The sequence below is a fragment of the Temnothorax americanus genome, unplaced genomic scaffold, assembly GCF_048541705.1.
Source record: "Temnothorax americanus isolate GAGA-0224 unplaced genomic scaffold, ASM4854170v1 Scaffold27, whole genome shotgun sequence".
Lineage (NCBI taxonomy): Eukaryota > Metazoa > Arthropoda > Insecta > Hymenoptera > Formicidae > Temnothorax > Temnothorax americanus.
In genome coordinates this window covers 288,830-309,858 of record NW_027509411.1, presented here as the reverse complement: position 1 = coordinate 309,858, position 21,029 = coordinate 288,830, and the positions used below count along the sequence as shown (strand labels likewise).

The 21,029-nt window shown below is 37.3% G+C and overlaps 1 protein-coding gene and 1 long non-coding RNA gene across 2 annotated transcripts in view; both read right to left on the bottom strand.

Annotated features, from left to right (window-relative positions):
• Positions 1–20,750, bottom strand: part of LOC143899407 (uncharacterized) — a 48,367-nt gene extending 27,617 nt beyond the window's left edge. The window contains exon 1 of the mRNA XM_077409694.1: positions 20,410–20,750. Within this exon, the coding sequence (XP_077265820.1) occupies positions 20,410–20,539 (130 nt within the window). The 5' untranslated portion in view covers positions 20,540–20,750. The remainder of the gene's footprint in view (positions 1–20,409) is intronic.
• LOC143899504 (uncharacterized) lies at positions 18,306–18,731 on the bottom strand. Its single transcript, XR_013257518.1, has 2 exons — positions 18,476–18,731; positions 18,306–18,407 (listed from the first exon to the last, which is right to left on the bottom strand). It is a non-coding gene; the product is annotated as an uncharacterized LOC143899504 (long non-coding RNA).
• Positions 20,751–21,029: the final 279 nt, after the last annotated feature.

Below are 21,029 nucleotides of genomic sequence, written 5' to 3'. Positions count from 1 at the left end.
AGCATCGGAAGCCAAGCTCCCTCGAAATTATCGAGCTTTCGATACGCGCAATTTGGCGAACGAATGTTGTATGTCCGCACCTACGCCACTGCCGGTGTACACGTACGTATAGTTATAGCTCTCGTAGCCCGTCCCACGAGTCACTTTCGAAGGTATATACGAGCAAGCGGCGATGAATGGACCGGAACAGGTTCTGAATCTTATGCAATGATAAATGAGTGACCCCTACGGCATACCGCGGCGCGGCATCGGCTTCACCTGCACACCTGGATGAGGGAGAGACTCGGACGTGGATGAGCGCACGTGGTCGTTCGTGTACGTGACGCTGCATCACTGAATGAATCACGCCGACCGACGAGCGAAACGCAGAGTATCTCTGGTTCGACGCGATAATTATAAATCCGTAATTAATAATCGACGCGTCACCGTAAACCGGCTCGTTCGCGCTCTCGCGGGATTTCAACTCCTGCGGTTTCATTCGGTGTGTGTTCCTATTTCGTCATCGAGTTAACGTTATTTTACAAACGACAATCATTTCGAGCGCGTGTTATAGTCGCTGACACTTTCGCTCTAACGACGACAGTGGTCAATGTTTGACGAAGAGATTTTTTCCTTATTGTTATTCGAGATGAAATATCGAAGTATTTTGTGCGATCTATCTTAATTTTTTAAAAGAATTTTTACCACTATAAACAAATAAATCATAAGCTATTGTTGGAGAGTAAATTACATTTTTATATAATTACACAACTGTAGTTAACATTTGTAAAAAAAATATTTTAAAAAAGGCAAATATGTATTATTAGCAAATATTTCCATTAACAATTATATAAATAGTTATCATAAATATTGCAATTATATAAATAAAATTAGTATTTGTGCGAAAATAATATTAAAAAAATATATATATATATTATTAGCAAATATTTCAATTATTATTATTTACTGACGTTTTCGAATTATTTTCTCGCGCCCATTCATGGAATAAATTACTAAGTGACAATTGCAATTAGTCACGCGTGTCCATTAATGATCTACAATCGTACATTGATCATGTAATTCTTAAAAGTATCCGAATTAAGTCGCCTCATGCGATACCGAAAAACATTTCACAAAATATTTCCGTCATTGCTAACTGTCAATACGCCCTTTAGATGGTATATTTTTATTTCCGTTCTCGTCGTTGGTTGGTTTTTTTTCCCCGTACTATCGCGCGCATGACGGGTTTCGCATTTCACGAAAACACGTGCGCCTGTCGCATGGCATTTATAATATGCCATAATATATATATATATATATATATATATATATATATATATATAGAGAGAGAGAGAGAGAGAGAGAGAGAGAGAATAAGAGGAAAAAGAGAACGAAAAAAATAATACTTCGAGAGAAGTACGATAAAAATAGAGGCGTGCAAGAGGGAGAGCGGAAATTCGTCGGCGAGACCGTTAATTTTTCACATTGCCGTGTAACGGAGCAGCTAATAGCAGCTTTCGTTCCTTTCCCCCTACGACTTTCTTCTTTTCCGTTGAACGATCTTCGACCTCGCCTAGATGAATTATTCATGCGACGAATAATTAGGCGCTTTATATCGATGCGTGACGCGGGTTCTGAATACAACTTGCAACAGAATATAATGCCAACCATATCAGCGGTGGCTAAATTCGTATTGTGCTATTCGCGATGGGCGATTTCGGGCGGACGAGATGCCCGGGTAGTATCATTCAGTCTTTAGTGTTCATGCCCTTCGTATCTTCGCGGAACGCTAACCATGTTGGCTGTTCCGCTGCTGATATTCCGGTTGAAATGTTCCCATCAAAACATCATTATAATATTATCTTCAGTCATGCGACTATGCTCACGAGGCCACAAATACATGCAGTATTAATCGGTGCATTCCTAATTATATAATTACATTCTCAACAAAAGGATAATTTATCATATTTATATTGCCTATTAGCCGGTACTTCATACCGCAAATGTTAAAATGACTCATTATAATTCTAAAGGAGACAATGAAGATGACTTTGAAATTCTGAACTTTCAAATAATTAAAAGATTTGGCATGAATTTTTTGAAACCCAGTAATTTAGCAGTTAAGCCAGTGTTATTTCAAAAGTAATATGTTTTCATTTTAATGCAGCCATTGTCTCTTGTAGAAAAAGAGTTAAAGTGTTTTTTGAATTAACTTGCGATATTCCGCGCGTCGAGTGTCGATATTTACAAAAATGATTCTAGACCATCAGCAGTGCTAGTTGTACAACGATCGATAGTAAAAACTAGATTGATGGATTAACAAAGCATACGTGTTGCGGCATCACTCGTTACGGGCGAAGCGGCCATAATTTTCAGGCCGCGCCAGTAAATGGGACTCGCGAGGCCAAACTTCCTTCCGTTTCGAAACGCCGTGCCGAGCTGCGCCGGGCGGCGTAACGAACGATCGGCGATCGAGAGCCGTTCCGACGGGGTTAAACTTTCTTTCTCTCCTCGATCTCTAACCCCACCTCGTACGGTCGGTCGCCTCGTCCTTTTTTTTTGCTCGCCTTAATTACATGTTAATGTCAGGATTATCAGCGTAGCCAAGCGACACGAAGTGGGAAAGTTCGTGCGGCAGGTTAAGCGTTTCTGAAGTAGTTAAACATTTTTCTAATCGACCTCAATAGAGTTCTTGCCGATCCTTTTAACTACCGCGACTCTCCTCTCCGCGGAATCCGCGCTATTTTCGCGCATAAGGAGCGTCTCATATAATTGCCTCTTTATTTCTTCATTAACCAACCAAGCGATCGAACTTACTACCCGCAAAAAATCGCGAACGGTCGCTTCTTAACATTTATTACAAACGTCAAGCGCCATGTAGACCACTTTGCGTGTTTAAGAAGAATTTAGTTATTTCAATTTATTCCTAATAACGGTATGTATATTTTGCTTCCTCATAAAGCAAGCTTTGTTGTCGTAAACCTCGTATATGGATTGATTGCGTATAAAACTAGGTCTATAAATCAACCAAATCTTAAAGAATTATATATGAAATAGGGGTAGAAAAGACCAAAGAAAAAATTATTTTTTTTTAGTTTTTGATACCAATGTGTTCAGAATGTTCCAAAACGTCGGAAAATCGCATTTTTTAAATACCGTATATGTGTGTATGTATGTACGGATTTTCTTTGATCGCGTATAAAGCTGAGTTTAATTAACCAAATCTTAAAGAATATTATATATGAAATATATAAGAGTAGAAAAAACTGAAGAATATAATAGAGTTGAAAAAATTGCTAATAATAAAGGGGTTACCGATTTATGTCTAACAAAAATCTACGTGATTGCTTTAATTTCTGCAAATTTTGAGATATTAAACTGAATTTTTTTTTATAGACAGAGTATCATTGGTAGGTTGATATTTTAAATTTGGCGAGGATCGGTGAAGGGATTACCAATTTTTGTCTAAAAAGTGTATAACTAGGGTATATTAGATTTATGAAATTTTACGATAAGCCTGATCTGAAATGTGTTATTTTCATAAAAATAAAATAGAAAAGAAATTCCACTAGATTAGCAACAGCGTACATAAAAGCAATATTACGTGAATAACAACTAGGAAGGTTCACGATAAAATCTACCAAGCTTTAGCACTCTAATTATAATACATGATACAATTATTAAACTTTAAACAATGAATAAAATTTAATTAATAAAATTTACAAAAATAAAACAATATAAAAATATATAAATATAAAACCATAAAGTCATACAAATTAAAATAATATAGATATAATCGTCATATACTCGTCAACAAAATTATTGTAACACTCAATTTATATTAAAATTTCGCATAACTTCAAAGCAATATCTCCGTGAAAAATTGTCGTATTTGAAAAAATTTTTATTTTATTTTAAAGGGTAAAGATCTTTACTTTAAGAAACTTTTAGAAAAAAAATTTGATATAGATTGAGTGTTGCGATAATTTTGTTGACGAGTATAATAATACAATGCAAAAAATACACAATGTATAATAGATAATAGATATAATAAGAGTTGTCCCCCGGTCGTAACACTTTTTTCCGTGCGTTCTCCAATTCTCCTGTTTCTTGCGCTTTGTTTGTAATCTCAATCGATATAGTGGATGGCGATACTATCACGGAAATGTTAGACTTTTCTTATTCTTATCTAGTTATCGTATTTATGCTTGCAAAAGTTGTGATCTATTTCTTCAATTTTTTTGTGGAGAGCACGTAATGGCACGCCGCGTGGCTGATGCGGCGCGCGAATACGACGTACGTGCCATGACCTGGTCTTCACAAATAAATTGAAGAAATAGAAATCTCGACATTTAGCAAGCACATAAATACGTTAACTAGATAAGAAGAAAAGTCTAAAAGTCTAAGCGGGTATAGTAGGACTAATTGTAAGTAATACAGGCCGAAGGGGCTGACAACCCCAACGGCTCGGTAGCGCCGAGATCTCCTCTTTCCCCACCATACTCGTCTTATCCGGGAAGGTGGAGGGCGAGCCCCCCATTAGGAGGGAGATTCGATTTGGTGGCGCCCCCCCCCCCCCGAAAATTCCGGGGACACGCGCACGTCGCGCACCCAGTATAGCCACTGCTGTCTTCTGCCAGATCTCCGAGAAAAACCCCCGCAGGATTTGAGATACCTGCCTGGGATTGAACCCGAATCTCCGTAACGTGAATCCAGCGTTTAGCATAGGTTTATATTGCACGCTGCCATAAACCTAAAAAGAACAAGAGAAGAAGAAGATCCCTACCCGGGCACACAATGCTGCAGTTGAACATTAAAATCAGCATTAAAATCAATAACGTCAACGTCTCCTTGGAGAACGGAAAATCACCGGCGCATCAGTCGTGCGTCAAAAATTCAAGTAAGATAGCTAATAAATCATGTATCAAATCGGTGATACTAGATAACCACACGACGTTTACTTTTATAATAAAATTGAATACTGTTGATACTCTTGCAACGTATATGTATAGCGATTGAGAAACTTATTTCGAATCGTGTGAAAAAATCGAGAAAGGATGATAACATTAGACGGTGCACATACACAACTACTGTGCATATATACAAGGCATAAATGAACTATTACAATCTGATAGTCATAAAAAAAGAGAGTAAAAAGCTACCTCTTATTAATATTAATTAAACTTATAAACACACTATTATATATATGTTTATATATAATCTGTATGCTTTTATTATAAAATTCGCGTGCCCGCGTACCATGGAGTAGGGCAATGTCGCGGCCTAAAAACGATAACAAGTTTGTATTCTCGACCGTAACAGTTCAATTTATTTTAAATACATTTCTTATATAGGTACATTATAAACTTCTGTAAATTTCTTATATGAACTGTTATGGTCGAGAATACAAAAAATTATTATCGTTTCAAATCACGGCATTTATATGAATATACTTTTTCTGTTACAAAACGAATTCCCTTTCATGTTAGTATAACATCGTGACGCATTGTATGTACGAATATCTATATTTCTGTATGTATGTATATTGTAATTGTATATATGTATATATATATATATTATATATATATATATATATAGAAAAATGTCCTGACTGACTGACTGACTGACTGACTGACTGACTGACTGACTGATTGACTGACTGACTGACTGACTCATCAACGCCCAGGCCAAACCCCTGAACCTAGAGACTTGAAATTTGGAGGGTGTATTCCTCTCATGACGTAAGCATCCACTAAGAAAGGATTTTTAGAAATTCCACCCCTAAGGGGGTGAAAAGAGGTAAAATGTGTTTTTTTCACGATTGTTTTGACTGACTGACTGACTTCGTGACTCCACAACGCCCAGCCCAAACCCCTGACGCGACGTTTTCGTAAAAGTATATGAACGAGAGGTAGACGTTTCCGGGAAATGCCACTATGTGTATAGTTTTTTGTTATCGATTTTCTGGAAACCGATTTTTTTAATTTTTCCTATTTTTCGAAAAATAATTGATCAAATCTCAACAAATTATAGATCAAACAGGGATAGAATTTTCCGGGGAGTGCTATAAAATGTATAATTTTTTGTTACCGATCTTTTTGGAAGCCGGTACGGAAATTTTTTCAATTTTTTGGGAAATAATTGACTGAATCTGAAAGAATTGTATATGAAGTAGGGGGTAGAAATTTACGGCGAGCGCCATAATGTGTACAGTTTTTGTTACCGATTTTCTGGAAACCGGTTTTTTTAATTTCTTTAATTTTCGAAAAATAATTGACCGAATCTCAAAAAATTGTATATGAAACGGGGGTAGAATTTTCCGGAAAATGTTAAAAAGTGTATAATTTTTTGTTACCGATTTTTTTGGAAGCCGGTATCAGAAATTTTTCAAATTTTTCGGGAATTAATTGACCGAATCGCAAAAAATTATATATGAAGTAGGGCTAAAATTTCCCCGGGAGTGCTATAAACTGTATAATTTTTCGTTACCGATCTTTTTGGAAATCGGTATCCGAAAGTAGTATTGACTGTAAAATTTAATAACGTCAAAGGTGGCACTAAATAAGTTTTCACTAAATAATTAATTGCTCGCGACAGTCACGAATTGAAGTGACTGATTTATCAGTTTTGACATATAATATGTGAAAGCAGCAACTTCATACCATAACACAGACAAATGACATTGACACTACGCGGCGCATCGTCGTATATTTTCGCGTTATTAAGATTCGACATCGACCTCTATATCTAGGGCAGCGACATTATCCTTTGGTTTACCCTTACTAACAACTGACATATACTGAGTGAAATTATTAACTTATCTATACAGAATGTGAGAAGCCGATTAACTTGAAACTTGGTGACATTTATGAGTATATGTTTGGCTCGAACTTCTGAACTCGAATTTCTGAGCCGAACATATACTCATAAATGTCATCAAGTTTCAAGTTAATCGGCTTCTCACATTCTGTATAGATAAGTTAATAATTTCACTCAGTATATGTCAGTTGTTAGTAAATGTAAAAAGAAATATATGGAAAAAGAAATACATGGAAATGGAAAGTAATCTACAGAAAATGGATATTGAGGAAGAAAAATAAGGGTAAAAAAATTAAAAAAATCTATATATATATAAATATATATATAAATTTCCCGGGAAGTGCTATAAAGTGTACTATTTTTTGTTACCAATCATTTTGGAAACTGGTTTCAAATGACCAAATCTCAAAAAATTGTATATAAAAACAGGGAGAGAAAGAAAAAGGGGAGAGGGAGAGAGAGGGAGGGAGAGGGAGAGAGGAGTAAAGGAATAAAGGGAGAGAGGAAGAGAGGGACTTCTGAACTCGAATTTCTGAGCCGAACATATACTCATAAATGTCACCCAAGTTTCAAGTTAATCGGCTTCTCACATTCTGTATAGATAAGTTAATAATTTCACTCAGTATATGTCAGTTGTTAGTAAATGTAAAAAGAAATATATGAAAAGAAATACATGGAAATGGAAAGTAATCTAAAGAAAATGGATATTGAGGAAGAAAAATAAGGGTAAAAAATTAAAAAAATCTATATATATATAAATATATATATAAATTTCCCGGGAAGTTGCTATAAAGTGTACTATTTTTTGTTACCAATCATTTTGGAAACTGGTTTCAAATGACCAAATCTCAAAAAATTGTATATAAAAACAGGGAGAGAAGAAAAAGGGGGAGAGGGAGAGAGAGAGGGAGGGGGAGAGGGAGAGAGGAGTAAAGGAATAGAGGGAGAGAGGAAGAGAGGGAAAAAGAGGAGAGAAAGAGAGAGAGAGAAAAGAGAGAGAAGGGGAGAGAGAAAGAGAGAGAGAGAGGAGAGAGAGAGAGAGAGAGAGAGAGATTATTTGCGTGTTTTACTACATATGTCCTCCGGGGCGAAGCCCGGGTAACCAGCTAGTATTATACATATATATAGTAGTTTAAACGAGATGTCACGAGCAAAAAGCTTTAGAAGCAAATTACATCCTCGTTGAAGTAAATTAAAAACCAAAAGTAAAAAAAATAAGAAGCTGATTAAATATACTTTCTAAAGTTTACATTCGCAAAATAATGGCAAAAAAAGCATTGCAATGGCTTGTAATAAGAATGGCAATTATTGGGACTAAAAGTTCCAAAAATTACAGAATTGAAATACATTATAATCTCGCCAATCACAAAAATTACTATAAATTTTAAAATATAAAGAAGTATTCTTGAAGAATCTTTCTCGTTTGTTTTAATAGAAGAGCTAATTTTTCTACTAAATATGAACATTTCTTTGAACATCGATATTTATCCATTAATTTATGTCAAGCGCGTAATGTCGATTTAAAATTGACTAGAATATCTCGCATAATATATATCAGAGAGAGAACGGATAATGACGGTATTGTATAGAGGATTAGCGCAAGATGGGTCTCGAAATATTCAAGCAAAGTATTTCAGCTCAGCACATCGGTGTCTGTCTACAGGCGCACACCGCTTCCCACGTTCCACGAGTGCCATGACTTGTTGACTCAGGTCAGCCTTAAGGTCTTTGAAATTATACGACGGCCGTCCTGTGGACGTTCCGTGACTATTCACGAAGCCGTAACCGTCGTCCGACCGGAGATAAAGCCCGGAAAGAAATCTTCGTCCGAGCGGTAACCCACGAAAACGACACGGCGAGATAAACAATCGACGAAACGCGACGTACCGCCACGTAACGCACGGATTTATATTTCTGGTGGGTATTCCGAACCGGAATGGATGTGTTTTTCCAAGACAAATTCCTGGAGTTGTTTAGAATAAATTTTAATTGGACAAAATTTATGTGACAATAATTGTACGTGAAATATTACATTACTTCTGAACTGGTCAACTTTGTTGTCAAGTCAAATATAGGTAAATGCGAAATAAATTCTACGAGTACTTTATTGTGAGTAAATAATTGACGTCGTCGTCATCATGAGAATAATTTTGTAAAATTTAAAAAACGAGAAGAAATGAGGAAAAAACAGTTTGATATATAAACACACAGCTTCAATATCTTGTATGTAGTTTCATTTAGTACCTACACTGTAATCGTATTCTTAATGAACGTAGACGGTAGCCGCAACGCTCATAAGGATAATGATAACGTAATACGAGTGGATCCTTCATGCCCAGGCTCCGTCGAGGCTTTCGTCGGGCTTCGTCGTCGCATTGTGAATATCGAATTAACACCTAAGTTTCGAAGAACATATAGTCATCTGCATGTTAGCCGCGGTCTATCTTCCGATGCGCGTACAATTTACGCGATGGGCATTAACAGTTAGGTACCGGGAATCATCATGCTTTCTTCGGATTTCTTCAAAATTTTGAATTGCACGTATTCACAATATATATTCGCGTGCGTGTATGGATGTGCAACAAACTCTTGTATTTCCCAGATGTATCGTACCTGAAAGAACCGCCGTTACAAATTACTTCAAGAAGCGAGAATTATCTTCGTTGCGGTTCGCGACACAGACCGATCTTGTTATCATTCCCGCGAAATAGAATTACTCTAATGCCGGTAAATTAACATTTTACGGTTTTTAACGAGGAGAGACTGTTTCATATTTTATGTTGAAGTCTTGCTAGCTCACGTGACGCGATATACTTCGAAAGAGAGATGATGTACCAGTCGAATAATAAACAAATTACTTGCATGTATGGTCCGGGGATCATGATCGCTTAGCCCATTAAACTATATTCCTTGATGAAGAGTCATTAACCGAAAGAAACAACTGTGAAACTGTTCTTTGTTCGTGCATTGACGCTCTAAGCAGATAACAAGTTTACTTATGTACGCTACGTGCATCGCATTATCACGCATGGTTATACTTCATACACGGTGTTGAAAATAATATAGTTTATATTACAATTAAAGTTATATACACACACATGAGAACAGCAATTAAACTTAATATTCTTATTAGACAGTATATGATAACAGCAATTAAGCTTGACGTTCTCATTCGACAGCATTCAAAAGTAGTCGAATAAGAACGTTTCAATTAATTTAAAAATTTTCGGAAAAAATTATTGTTATGATAATAATAAATAAATAAACATGAAAATAAAATATAAGTGTGGGTGTGTGTGTGTGTGTGTGTGTGTGTGTGTGTGTGCAAAGTGTATAAGTAATAATAAATAGAGATTAAAAATATTTCTGCCATTGCATTGTGTATAGATTTTATATAGTTCGTACTATTATTTTTGATATACCTATATACTTTTATCATCTATTAAAATTACAATAAATAAAATAATAATAATAATGAAGCGAAAAGATGGAATTTTAATTAATGGCTTGCAGTATTGCGTAAAGCGTAAACAATAATAGCAGCTGTAACAGCTGGAATTGCGTAAATAATCTCATCGCCTAGTCGCCTACCCTTTTCCTGTATAAATTACATAATTTCCACACCGTCAAAAAATAGTGTCATCTCTATTAAATCATTATGAATATTGAATAAAAATTCCATTGAGCAAAAGGTTAGGCAGGCTGCCGCGGAATTCTTTCCATTACAATGAGCCGAGTAAACAATGTAAGCGAAGACTTTATGAATATTCGCCCGGCGTTATACGCACTCTTCCTCGAAGGTGTACCGTAAAATTTCCGCTAACGTGATTCCAGCATTTCCATTCTACCGTTGCGCCGCCGTGTTGCCGAGGAAAAATGTCCTCTTTTTATCAGAAAAAGAGTCGCAGATTCAGAGAAGAGGGATGGAATATAGTAATTTCAATAACATCAATGCAAGATTGCTATGAATTTTCATTGAATTCTACCGGGTATTCCGTTACTGGGTATTCCAATAACACACCGCGCGCGTTTTGCATCTCGCGAAAAATTCCAAATTACAATAGACGACGACATCGTACCACTGAGCTTTGAAATTCGAAATCCTTGATTAAACACGTGGGAAAATAACGTAAATTTTCATTAAAACGAAAGAATATCTCTTCCATAAAAAAAAAATGTTTTTCGTTGGAAGTAAAGACTAAAGAAATCCGTCAAAGCGATCCCTAAGCGGATTTCATCTGTTGTCAATGCGTATTACGGAAATTCCGACGACGCATCCACTATGCAGAAGGATATAGGGAAGCGAGCATAAAATATACTGCTGTTTCGCTAATCCGAACAATATCGTTACAGATTTTCATTAATTTTGGCCTTAATGCACAGGCGCCCTTATTTCCACGATAATGGTGTATGTTGTATAACGATATTAATTATGCTTATATTATGACTGGTTATACAATTTTTAATTCTTCATTTACGTAGAGAAAATTAGCTTTTATTATAAAACACGAAAATAAAAATGTGAAGCTTACACAATAATGAGAAATATTGATAAACGCTAATTTATGCATTAATCGACCACTGTTAATATTATTATTACGTTATATGCTGCTTTTTAAATTTAACATGACGCACTTGATTAATTTTCATTATATTTCGCAAAGGTGCAATAAGCGATCAGTCGAACCTATTTTTTTAACCCGTTAAAAAGCCATCGCGCTTTTAATTATGTCGCCCGTGTTTGCGTTTCTTATGTTTCTCTACACTTTCAAGGGTTTTTGCAGATCTTGAATTATTCGAGAAGATATCATGTGCGTCGTAATTGTACATTTTGATTTCAATTTGTCGCATTTACGCGTTACGGTTAGTCATTATGATCATGCTCGTTGCTTTATTGCGATAGTTCAATCACCTCACCTCTCGTAACGCGGCAGCAACAGTCACGACATGTAATAACTCAAAGTGCATTACACTTTGAGACGCGCAATTACAGGCAGTTACTCCTTGAAGTAACCCGCGCGGCAAGCTGCCACCAAACATTACCGGATGCAAGTACCGGAGGTGAGCTCTCAACCATCGATTCCTATGGCAGCCGCCGTGTGCCAACATTTGGTCAGACGTGGACTAGAAGAAACTCATTCGCTACACAAGCAGGAACGGAGTGTTTAGCCGTAAAACTTACCATCGGGGAAATTCCAATGGCTCGAAGGATTGGATTACATCTATCTCGCACAGTGACCGAAATTTATTGCAAGATGATCGATAAGCTTACTTTCAACTATTGGCGAGAAAATTTCTTGCGCTGCCACGATTTAATCAGTCGAAAATAAGATCTTTCTGTGGCTTTATCACGTTGAAATCCAAATTCATCGAAATTACTTTAAGCCTATAGATACTTAATCACATCGATTTATATATTAAAATACATAGTTTCTAAGAATTATCAAAATCCTAAAAATGTTTCGTGGTATTTAAGTTCTTTTCTTTTGCCGTGAAACGGGTAAGGGATCTCACGAATTTTCTCCGGCAACAATCTCTCATGCAGTGATGCAATCCGCCCCTGCAAAGACGAGAGCTCGTCGGTCGACACCGCGGCGGGCGCTCGCCGGGAGACACGACGACGACAGATACTTTATACTAGTTTTTCCAAGCCGATCCTCTGATCCGTGGCATTATTATGTTTTCTCGGTACGGGTAATTAGGGTGGACATCGAGCGCATACCGGGTGACCGCGGCACGAGGAAATTGCCCGAGTTTACGGCGAACGTATGCCACGATCGACGACGTTGCGCGGAGGACTTTCGTGGAGAGAATCGCGCGTAAAGGCGTATCAAGAGAAAAATACACGGCACGCCTCAGCGCGCATCAATCTTTCACGACAGATTCTTTGACGATATTGGAGTTGATTTTTCTGTAACGAAAACACGGAGGCATCGATCATTTTCGAATTATTAGCATCGGAACGCGAATGAGTTTTCGCGAATTAAGCTTCTTTTTCAGGCACCCTTAATTCATAAGTATTTGTTTGAAACCGCTCTGAAATCGCACACACACATGAATTTAAGTGTATTATACAATTATTACCCCCCTAAATAACTCCACAATTTTATAATTTGATTTGATTGACACAACTTTTGATTTTTTAAATATTTTTTCAGATATCGTATAAAATTATATTGGTACCTGCAAATAGAATGGAATATTTCAGGTTGTTGCTTAGTTAAGGTAGGCGTCTCGCTACGTGCTAGTCATGTGACTGTTTGTAGGTTTTCACGTTCAGAAATATATTTCAGGCAATTTTTGCTAAGGGAAAAATAATTTTATGAATTATGGTGTAAAATTTTATACGTGACAAAGTATGTTACTTTTTCCAAATTATGTAATTTCTCTCATTTGACTCCGTTTTGATCAGCTGATCATGCGAGTCGTCGAAAAAGGTTACAAGTGAGGTTACATCTCCTTTTCGATTGAATTTTGACAATTACTGAGAAAGTGTTTTAAAACGCATGACAGGGGTGTCAATCACTATCCAATTCGGCTAAGAAATACGAGCCTCATAACCTGCAACTACAGTGATTAGCCAGTAGCGTTGCCGATTACCGCATTTTCACTAAAATAAACTAAAAAATTAGCAGCAAAATCTCCGGTAAACTATATATTTTATAGTTGCATCGGATTCTTCGAAATCTAATGTACAAAAACAATGTTTTTTCTCACTTCATCTAATCGAAAAATGCGAAAATATGTGATTGAAACCGTGATAGAGCCTTCTTTTTCGTGCCGTCTGTATGAAGTAATGCAAAATTTCGAGATCGATTTTCTAGAGTAAATAGTCGGTAAGGAGCCACAGAAAAAATCGACTGCAAAGCTGATCATATAATTTGATATAAAATCCAAAATCGAAAACTTTATCTAATACATGCCCTGACGAGACGATTACCTTAAATCACTTGAGGGGCGATCCGCCGCGCCGTGTCCCGATGTATTGTTAAGCGACAGCGATTCAAGAAACAAGGTAATCTCCGAGAGGATAATAAACAAAAGCCGGGATAACTGAATCACTGTTATTTTACTGAAACTCCGGATTGCTACGGATTCATCCGCCGTTGCGACCGTTGCGTTCAGTGGCTATAAGTATAATTTATCACGCAATCACGGCTGCGTGTCGCCGCTGTGATCGAAGCGTTATTTATCTTAATGTTTTCCGTTATTTATGTATCTACGCGGCGCGGCGCGGCGTCCACCGTGTCGCATCGGTGGTAATTACGGTTGCGCTAGATTAAACACCTAGGGAAATTGTAAAGCCTCTTTGATACGCTATGCTATTTCCCAGTGCCGATGTACTTTGCACGCGCTGTAGTGTAAATACATACTCGCGCGGCGAGATTGAAAGTTTTAAGGCAAATATAATTATTTGCGTGCCCCGCTTCTTTCGCTTCTGCCGTAGGCATATCTCCGTAGATTTTTGTGGCGATTATAACGTAAGGCAGAGCCCTTACTTATATAATAGAATTTAAAGTTCCCCATCAGGTGTGCTTCATGCAGACGCAATATCCGATAGAAATTGCTATATACGAGTGAATGCGACATATATTCTTTTGTATACGTCTCGCGCATTTTCAATGTATCATATCACGTAAACGTTCTTCTCCGGGAAAACAAAAGTTAATGTTCTGCAGTGTCCAATGTGTAACATAGTTGGCTCTTTTCTGCAATGGTCGCGCGAACGCGATACGTAATAACTAACGACGTGAACCCATCCGTTCGCATTTCCGACCAGCAACTTCATCGAGCGCGACAGCGATGTATCCACTTTGGCGCTACGAGAAAGAGAGAAAGAGAAAGCGAGAGGAAATGGAGAGGAGATACGAACGGTATTAGAGGCAGCTGTGTTTGGCCGCATATGCGACGTCCAATAAACCGACGCGGTTCTCATATCGAAGTGCCAGGCACGGCAGAGGCGGAGGCAGGAGTTGCGCGAAACGTGCCCCCCGGCGGGATGTAATTTAACAATGACAACGACAACTGCAACGTCGTCTTTATTTCCAGTTTTCCGGGAAGAGCGGGGTGAGACATAAAGGGACGCGCGTCATCGCGCCAATTCGAGTTATCTTTAGAGTCGGCACGTGACAAATGACAACACGCTGTAGCAGGGTTGCTATGATCGATTATTGGCAGGTCGCGAGCGTCGCGCGAGTGCCGGGATCGAGTTTCGTTCACCATGCTCCCGCCGATGGTCCTCTCCGTCGCGCCGAGAGATTTATCATTCTCTAACTGATGATCGAGACGAGAGCGTGACGTTCGGTAGTTCACATAGTTTTCCCCGGATGATGGATCGCCCGTTCTAAGATTGTGGCTTCCGTCATTGCTGCCTATTGGTACTTACGGTATCATATTTCTTGTTGCTGGATAATAATAGTTGCTAGTTGCTATTATCAACGATCGCGCGCGCGCGCGCGCGCTCGTTTCGGATTATTCGCTACTACGGTGTGGTACAGGTATATCGGAAAAGTTTCGCGATTTCCGCCGCTCGCCATTCGCCGATATACACGCAATCTAATAAACGTATTAAAACATTTATTCATAACGGAAATATTTTTTGGTTTATTTTTCATCTCGGAGTGTAAGTACCTCTTTCTTGATTATTTACACATCGCGTACGGCATTAACGCCATTGGATTTTATTACGATGTATCCATAATGTATATATACATATTTCGGCTTACGGGATCTGTTTTTTCCATTAAAATCGAGCAGGGGGAAACAATACGAGCGAGTGAAAACCACCGAAATGCATTGCGCGCAGAGAAATACATTAAATATGACTTTATTTACACGCGAAAAATATGACTGAAGAAATATTTGCTGACTCCTCCATCGAGTTCTATAATAAATGATATAACGGATTCATGTAATTCGTTAATTACTCGCCGGTATATTTTTATACAGATCGATAAGTACAAATTATAAGATTTATGTGGCAAAAGGAATATTAGCGAGGCTAACGCGCGTTCCACATGCGTGATGCAGTCTGACGAACGCGATTTTCATCGAGATGGCAGACTGCAAGCGTTCCCAGCTAAGGATCGCTTATGATTCTCCTCCGTCATGGCGCAAGATGAGCCAGACGTTTTGGCACAGCTCAGTAATGGCATTGTATCAATACTATTTCACCTTGCCAAGAGACTCCTTGCGCCCGGGAGATATGAAGGACCTGGTACGAGGTCACGTCGGCGGAGGGCGCGGAATTTTCTAAAAGGGATGATATATAGAGCCAGCCAAGCTTGGACGTCCGTGTAAAATCCAGTGAGTGGGTGGGAGGAAAAAAGAATCACTTAGATGATCTGGGAGCAGGAGAGAAAGAAGGAGAAGGAGGAGAAAGGTCGAAGCGCGATTGGATATGGAGAACGTCGATCTTGAACCGCGACAGTGACAAGCGACATAATGGATACAAGAATGTAAAAAGCAAATGAAGGCAATTCGAAAAAAATCTCGAATAGTCGTTATTAATAGAAAGAATTGATTCTCTATTGTGGTAACTTATACAAGATGCGTTATATAATAATTTATATGGTCAAATACGATTTCTACGAAGAGAAATATTTCTTTCTTTCTCTCTTTCTCTCTCTTCCTTCTTTTCTCTGTATTTCACAAATTACAAAACTGTTCTGAAAATTTTACAATTTAGCATTTATTAATTTTGCAATTCGGATTCTATTTCTATAATTTAAAATTATTGTAATCTTTAATCGATTTTGTATGCACAAGGAAAACTCTTGTGTAACTTAATTATACTTAAGTATTTTAATATTTACGCTTATGCACTGAAATTAAAAATTATGATAATAACCATGTTTATATTGTGATTATAATTACATGTTTTTATCGTTCCTCTCTCAGCGGCATGTTACTTTAGTGATTTAATTACACACTTTTTGCGATAAAAGAGAGAAATGTCTTTCTCCATATCTAATTAAGCAACGCGAAAGTCATAACGTTGCTGTACAGAAGGTTGTATCCAATTGGTCGCTTTTTTCGTCGGAAGGTCGACTTCCAAAGAGAAAGGGAACGAGTCCCGAGACCGCTAAAGTGACGCGTGATAATAGATGTAAGACGGGAAAAAAGCCGAAGAAGGATGGAAATCCGGCCGGGCGGCCGCGCGCCGTCAGAATCCAGGAAAATTCATCCACTCACTGATGATTAATCAAAGCCGCGTGGCGAAAATGAACGCCGTGTAAATTCGAACGTTTTTACTTTAAAGGTAAGTGAAGGACGTAATTAAATCGGGCAAAATGCTCTTTAAGCATTTCAAAGGTATATACACGGTAATGGAAATGTTATAGATTCAATATTCTCTCTTTTATTTTTGTGCGCGAATAATAATAAATAAATAAACGTACTTCAGCCTTTAAAATCCAGTGTATAATTAAAAATATATTATTGTATAGATTATTATTATTAATAAGTATAGGTAGCATAAGTTTTATTAATACCATAAAAAAATAGATTTTCTTCTTTATTATTCTCTCAAATAGCACTGCTTTTTAACCGGACGGAAGAAATGGTATTCATGATCGACCGTGATTTGATAGAAACTGCGCTTCGCTCGTTGTGCATTAACCCTGGCCCTATAGTTACGCAAGAGACGATCTATAGATTTCTCGATCGGAAACAATGGTCCTCAAGATAGACTGCTCTCACGACACATGGGAAGAAGTATCGCTTGAGACTCACGGTCTTCTCAAATAATTAATACCTATACGAGAACGTTATAAAATTTATAGACATAGCTGTATATATATAACGTTCGATGAAGAAAAGCGCAGTGTAAATTTGTTGTATACTAAAATGTATATCATATGTACAAATGACGCGTTTGCTCAATTGCAAAATAAATAATTTTGCCGTTGCAAATTGCTTTACTCTTAAAGATTAAAGGCATGTAGAATTTTTCGCAATCAATATATTTGTACCATAAAGTACAATATTTTCATATTAATTGCGATGTTCAGAACTTGACCTAATTCGCGATATGGAAGCTCACTTTTTATATTCAAATTTAATATACACACACACATTTAAGTATAATATATTATATATATAATTATATATATATATATATATATATTTTATACATAATTTAAATATATAATATATTTAAATATATATATAGATACACTTATATATACCTATAATATGTTATTTTTTACAATAAAAAACTTACTTCCTGCTCGTTTGAAGTAAAGGCTATAATAAGGAGTAAGACCAATATAACGAGCATTAATCGATGTTACAACAAATTCATATTATGTCTAATTTTATTGAAATATTGACGTTTCGTACCGTACTCGGACTTCATCAGAATTGTCAATAATAAGCGAATAATTAAGTACTAACATATATAGGGGTCAAAACGCAATCGATCAAACATAGAAACATACCGCAATTACAAAGTCAAAAAATTAAAAATAGAACGCTTTCTTTTGCAGTCGGTCATCCTCCATTAATTTTTTTTTTTTTTTTTTTTTATTGTTGTCCCGTGGAAACCCATTGTAAGTCAATAATTTTTAAAACAAGTGCCATATATTTCTGGACTATCTTAGTGGCAACTGGATAAATATACTTAAATTAGATAATTTAACATTGATTCACTAAAAATATATGAAACAGGACTTACATAAGTGGTCAGCGATAACGAGAACCATGACAGACAATTATTCTGTGATATCGATATAACAGATCTGATCTATGCGAAGACACGTCACGAACTGAGAGAGAAATAAACTTGACACGAGGACAATGATTGTTTGCAATTAACTAGTGGTAGAAAGTTCGTTTAAAATATCAAAATAAACTTTGTCCAATAATTCGGTGTCTTTGTTAGAATTAATACCGTTGGTTTGCTCTTTAATGTGTATCATTTCAGAGATCATTCGTTTTTGATAATTCTGTTCATGATCTAATATACGTGTGTTATCCCAATGATTTAAGATATGGGAGAACGATGAAACTCTTTTGCTTCCTCATAGAGGAAGCTTTGTAATGGTGAAAAAATTTTTTTTCGAGATTTTGATGGAAATAGGTTTAGAATGTTCTAAAATGTCGAAAAATCATATTAGTAAAAAATGTCCGGAAGTATGTATGTATGTGTGTGTGTGTGTGTGTGTGTACGGATTTTTGTACACGCATCTACTTCTACAATTTTTTAGATACCAGTTTGAATTTTTGCACACAAATAGAGTATCATAGAAAGTATGTCCTCCTCAAATTTTATTGAAATCGGTCTACCGGTATAGATTTTATGCAGATTTTCCTTTTTTTTGAAAAATGTGTTTTACGCTGCCGCTTTCTCAATATTTGAGATAGCGATTTATTTTTAATTTTATTATATTTTCCAGTTTTTTCTACCCCTATTTCATATATAATTCATTAAAATTTGATTGATCAGATCTCGTATTACACACATTTGAAATTTCGAAGAATTCGTACATACATAGAAGCTTTATAAAACTTGATCTGATCAACCAAATTTTAACCACGTATATATGAAATAGGGGTAGAAAAGACTGGAAAATATAATAGAATTAAAAATAAATCGCTATCTCAAATATTTATAATATCGGGCTGATATTTTTATCGATAAAGTATCATTTAAGGAAGGTTGGTATTGAATTTGGCGAAATCTGCATATTGTTTTAGTTTTTAAGTGGACAAGTATTTTTAGTATTTTTTAGTGAATGTACATAATTATTTACGCAGTCCCCAAAAGAGTTAAGTGTGAAATCAGAACCTTTGCTAACACAGCTTCCTCTATGAGGAAGCCAAAACAAATAAATACCGATAATTATACCTCGAATAAAATAAAAACTTGCACACTTAGGAACTATGAGGAAGCAATGTGCAAGTTTCTACTTGCACAATTAAAAACTACGAGGAAACAATGTGCAAGTTTCTACTTGTTTTTGTTGTGTTTCTGTCTCTTCCGTGCTACCGTTCAGCGATTGGTTAATAAGTTTTTTTAGTCTCAGATTTATATGAAAATTAAATCCAGAGGGTAACCGTTCTCAAGCAAATTGTTGATAATAAACAATAAAGTTTTTTCATAAAAATTCGGATGGGATAACCTGATTGCTTTATCTACTAAACTGTATATGTGTGTGTGGGTGGGGGGGTCCCAAGTTTATGTTATTTTTTAAATTAAATCTTAGGGGCTGCGCACACAATGATAGGAATAAGGAACAGGGAACACTTTAATATTGACATATTCATTGTGCATATGGCATACAGAAATAGAATATAATTTTATCACTGTTCCTTAGCGCTATTCCTGGTCTATTCTGTGTTAATAAATCACATATGTTAATAAATTTTATATGTTAATATTGAACTGTTCCTATTCCCTCTGTTCCCTGTTCTCTATTTCTTTCATTGTGCGCAGCTCTTAACAAATCTTTTTTTATCTACAATTCCCATATAGGATTTTAGTATATGGGAATCTGACTTTGAATGTTTCGATCAGAAGCAAGAAAAATCGTGACGCTTAAGTTGCTAATGGTTCTTAATAAGTTAAAAACATGCTCCCATCACCATCACCCATCACACAGCGCTTACCTGGCTTGATCTCGCGAGGATAAGCCTGCGCCCACGATCCGTTCACGACGAGCAGCAGCAGCAGCGGCGGCAGCAGCAGCAGTGGCAGCACGAGGACCACCGAGATCCTAGCGATGCGCGCCAAGGTCATCCTCTTGGTCCCGGCGCCGACCGAGCTCTGTTCTCCAGTACCGAGGGGTTCTCCGGGCACTGATCGTCGCCGAGGCGAGGCCCTACGGTGCCCGAAGGAGGATCGAAACAATCGATAAATCAGAACCCGATACCGGGGTTTCTGCGAGAGAGAGGGAGAGAGAGAGAAAGAGAGAGAGAGACGAGTAATGACCTTCCAGATCCAGGAGGTCACGCGCTGGTTGCACCGCGCGCCGCGCCGCTTCTTGCCTGCGACCTCGGGACCTCTCTAAAGTCGGCGGCGACGGCTTCGACGCCGAACCAGGCGAGATTTGAAGTGTATATGTGTACCGAGAGTATTCACGGCCGCGAGTGTCTGCGGCGAGCGCGAGGCGGGCGAGTAAGTGGAGGATCGAGTGAGTGAGGATGGACTGACAGACGTGCGGGCGTACGCACGAGTCAATGAAGTGAGTGGTACTTACCCGTAGGAGCCCTCACCTTCCCCAACTCGG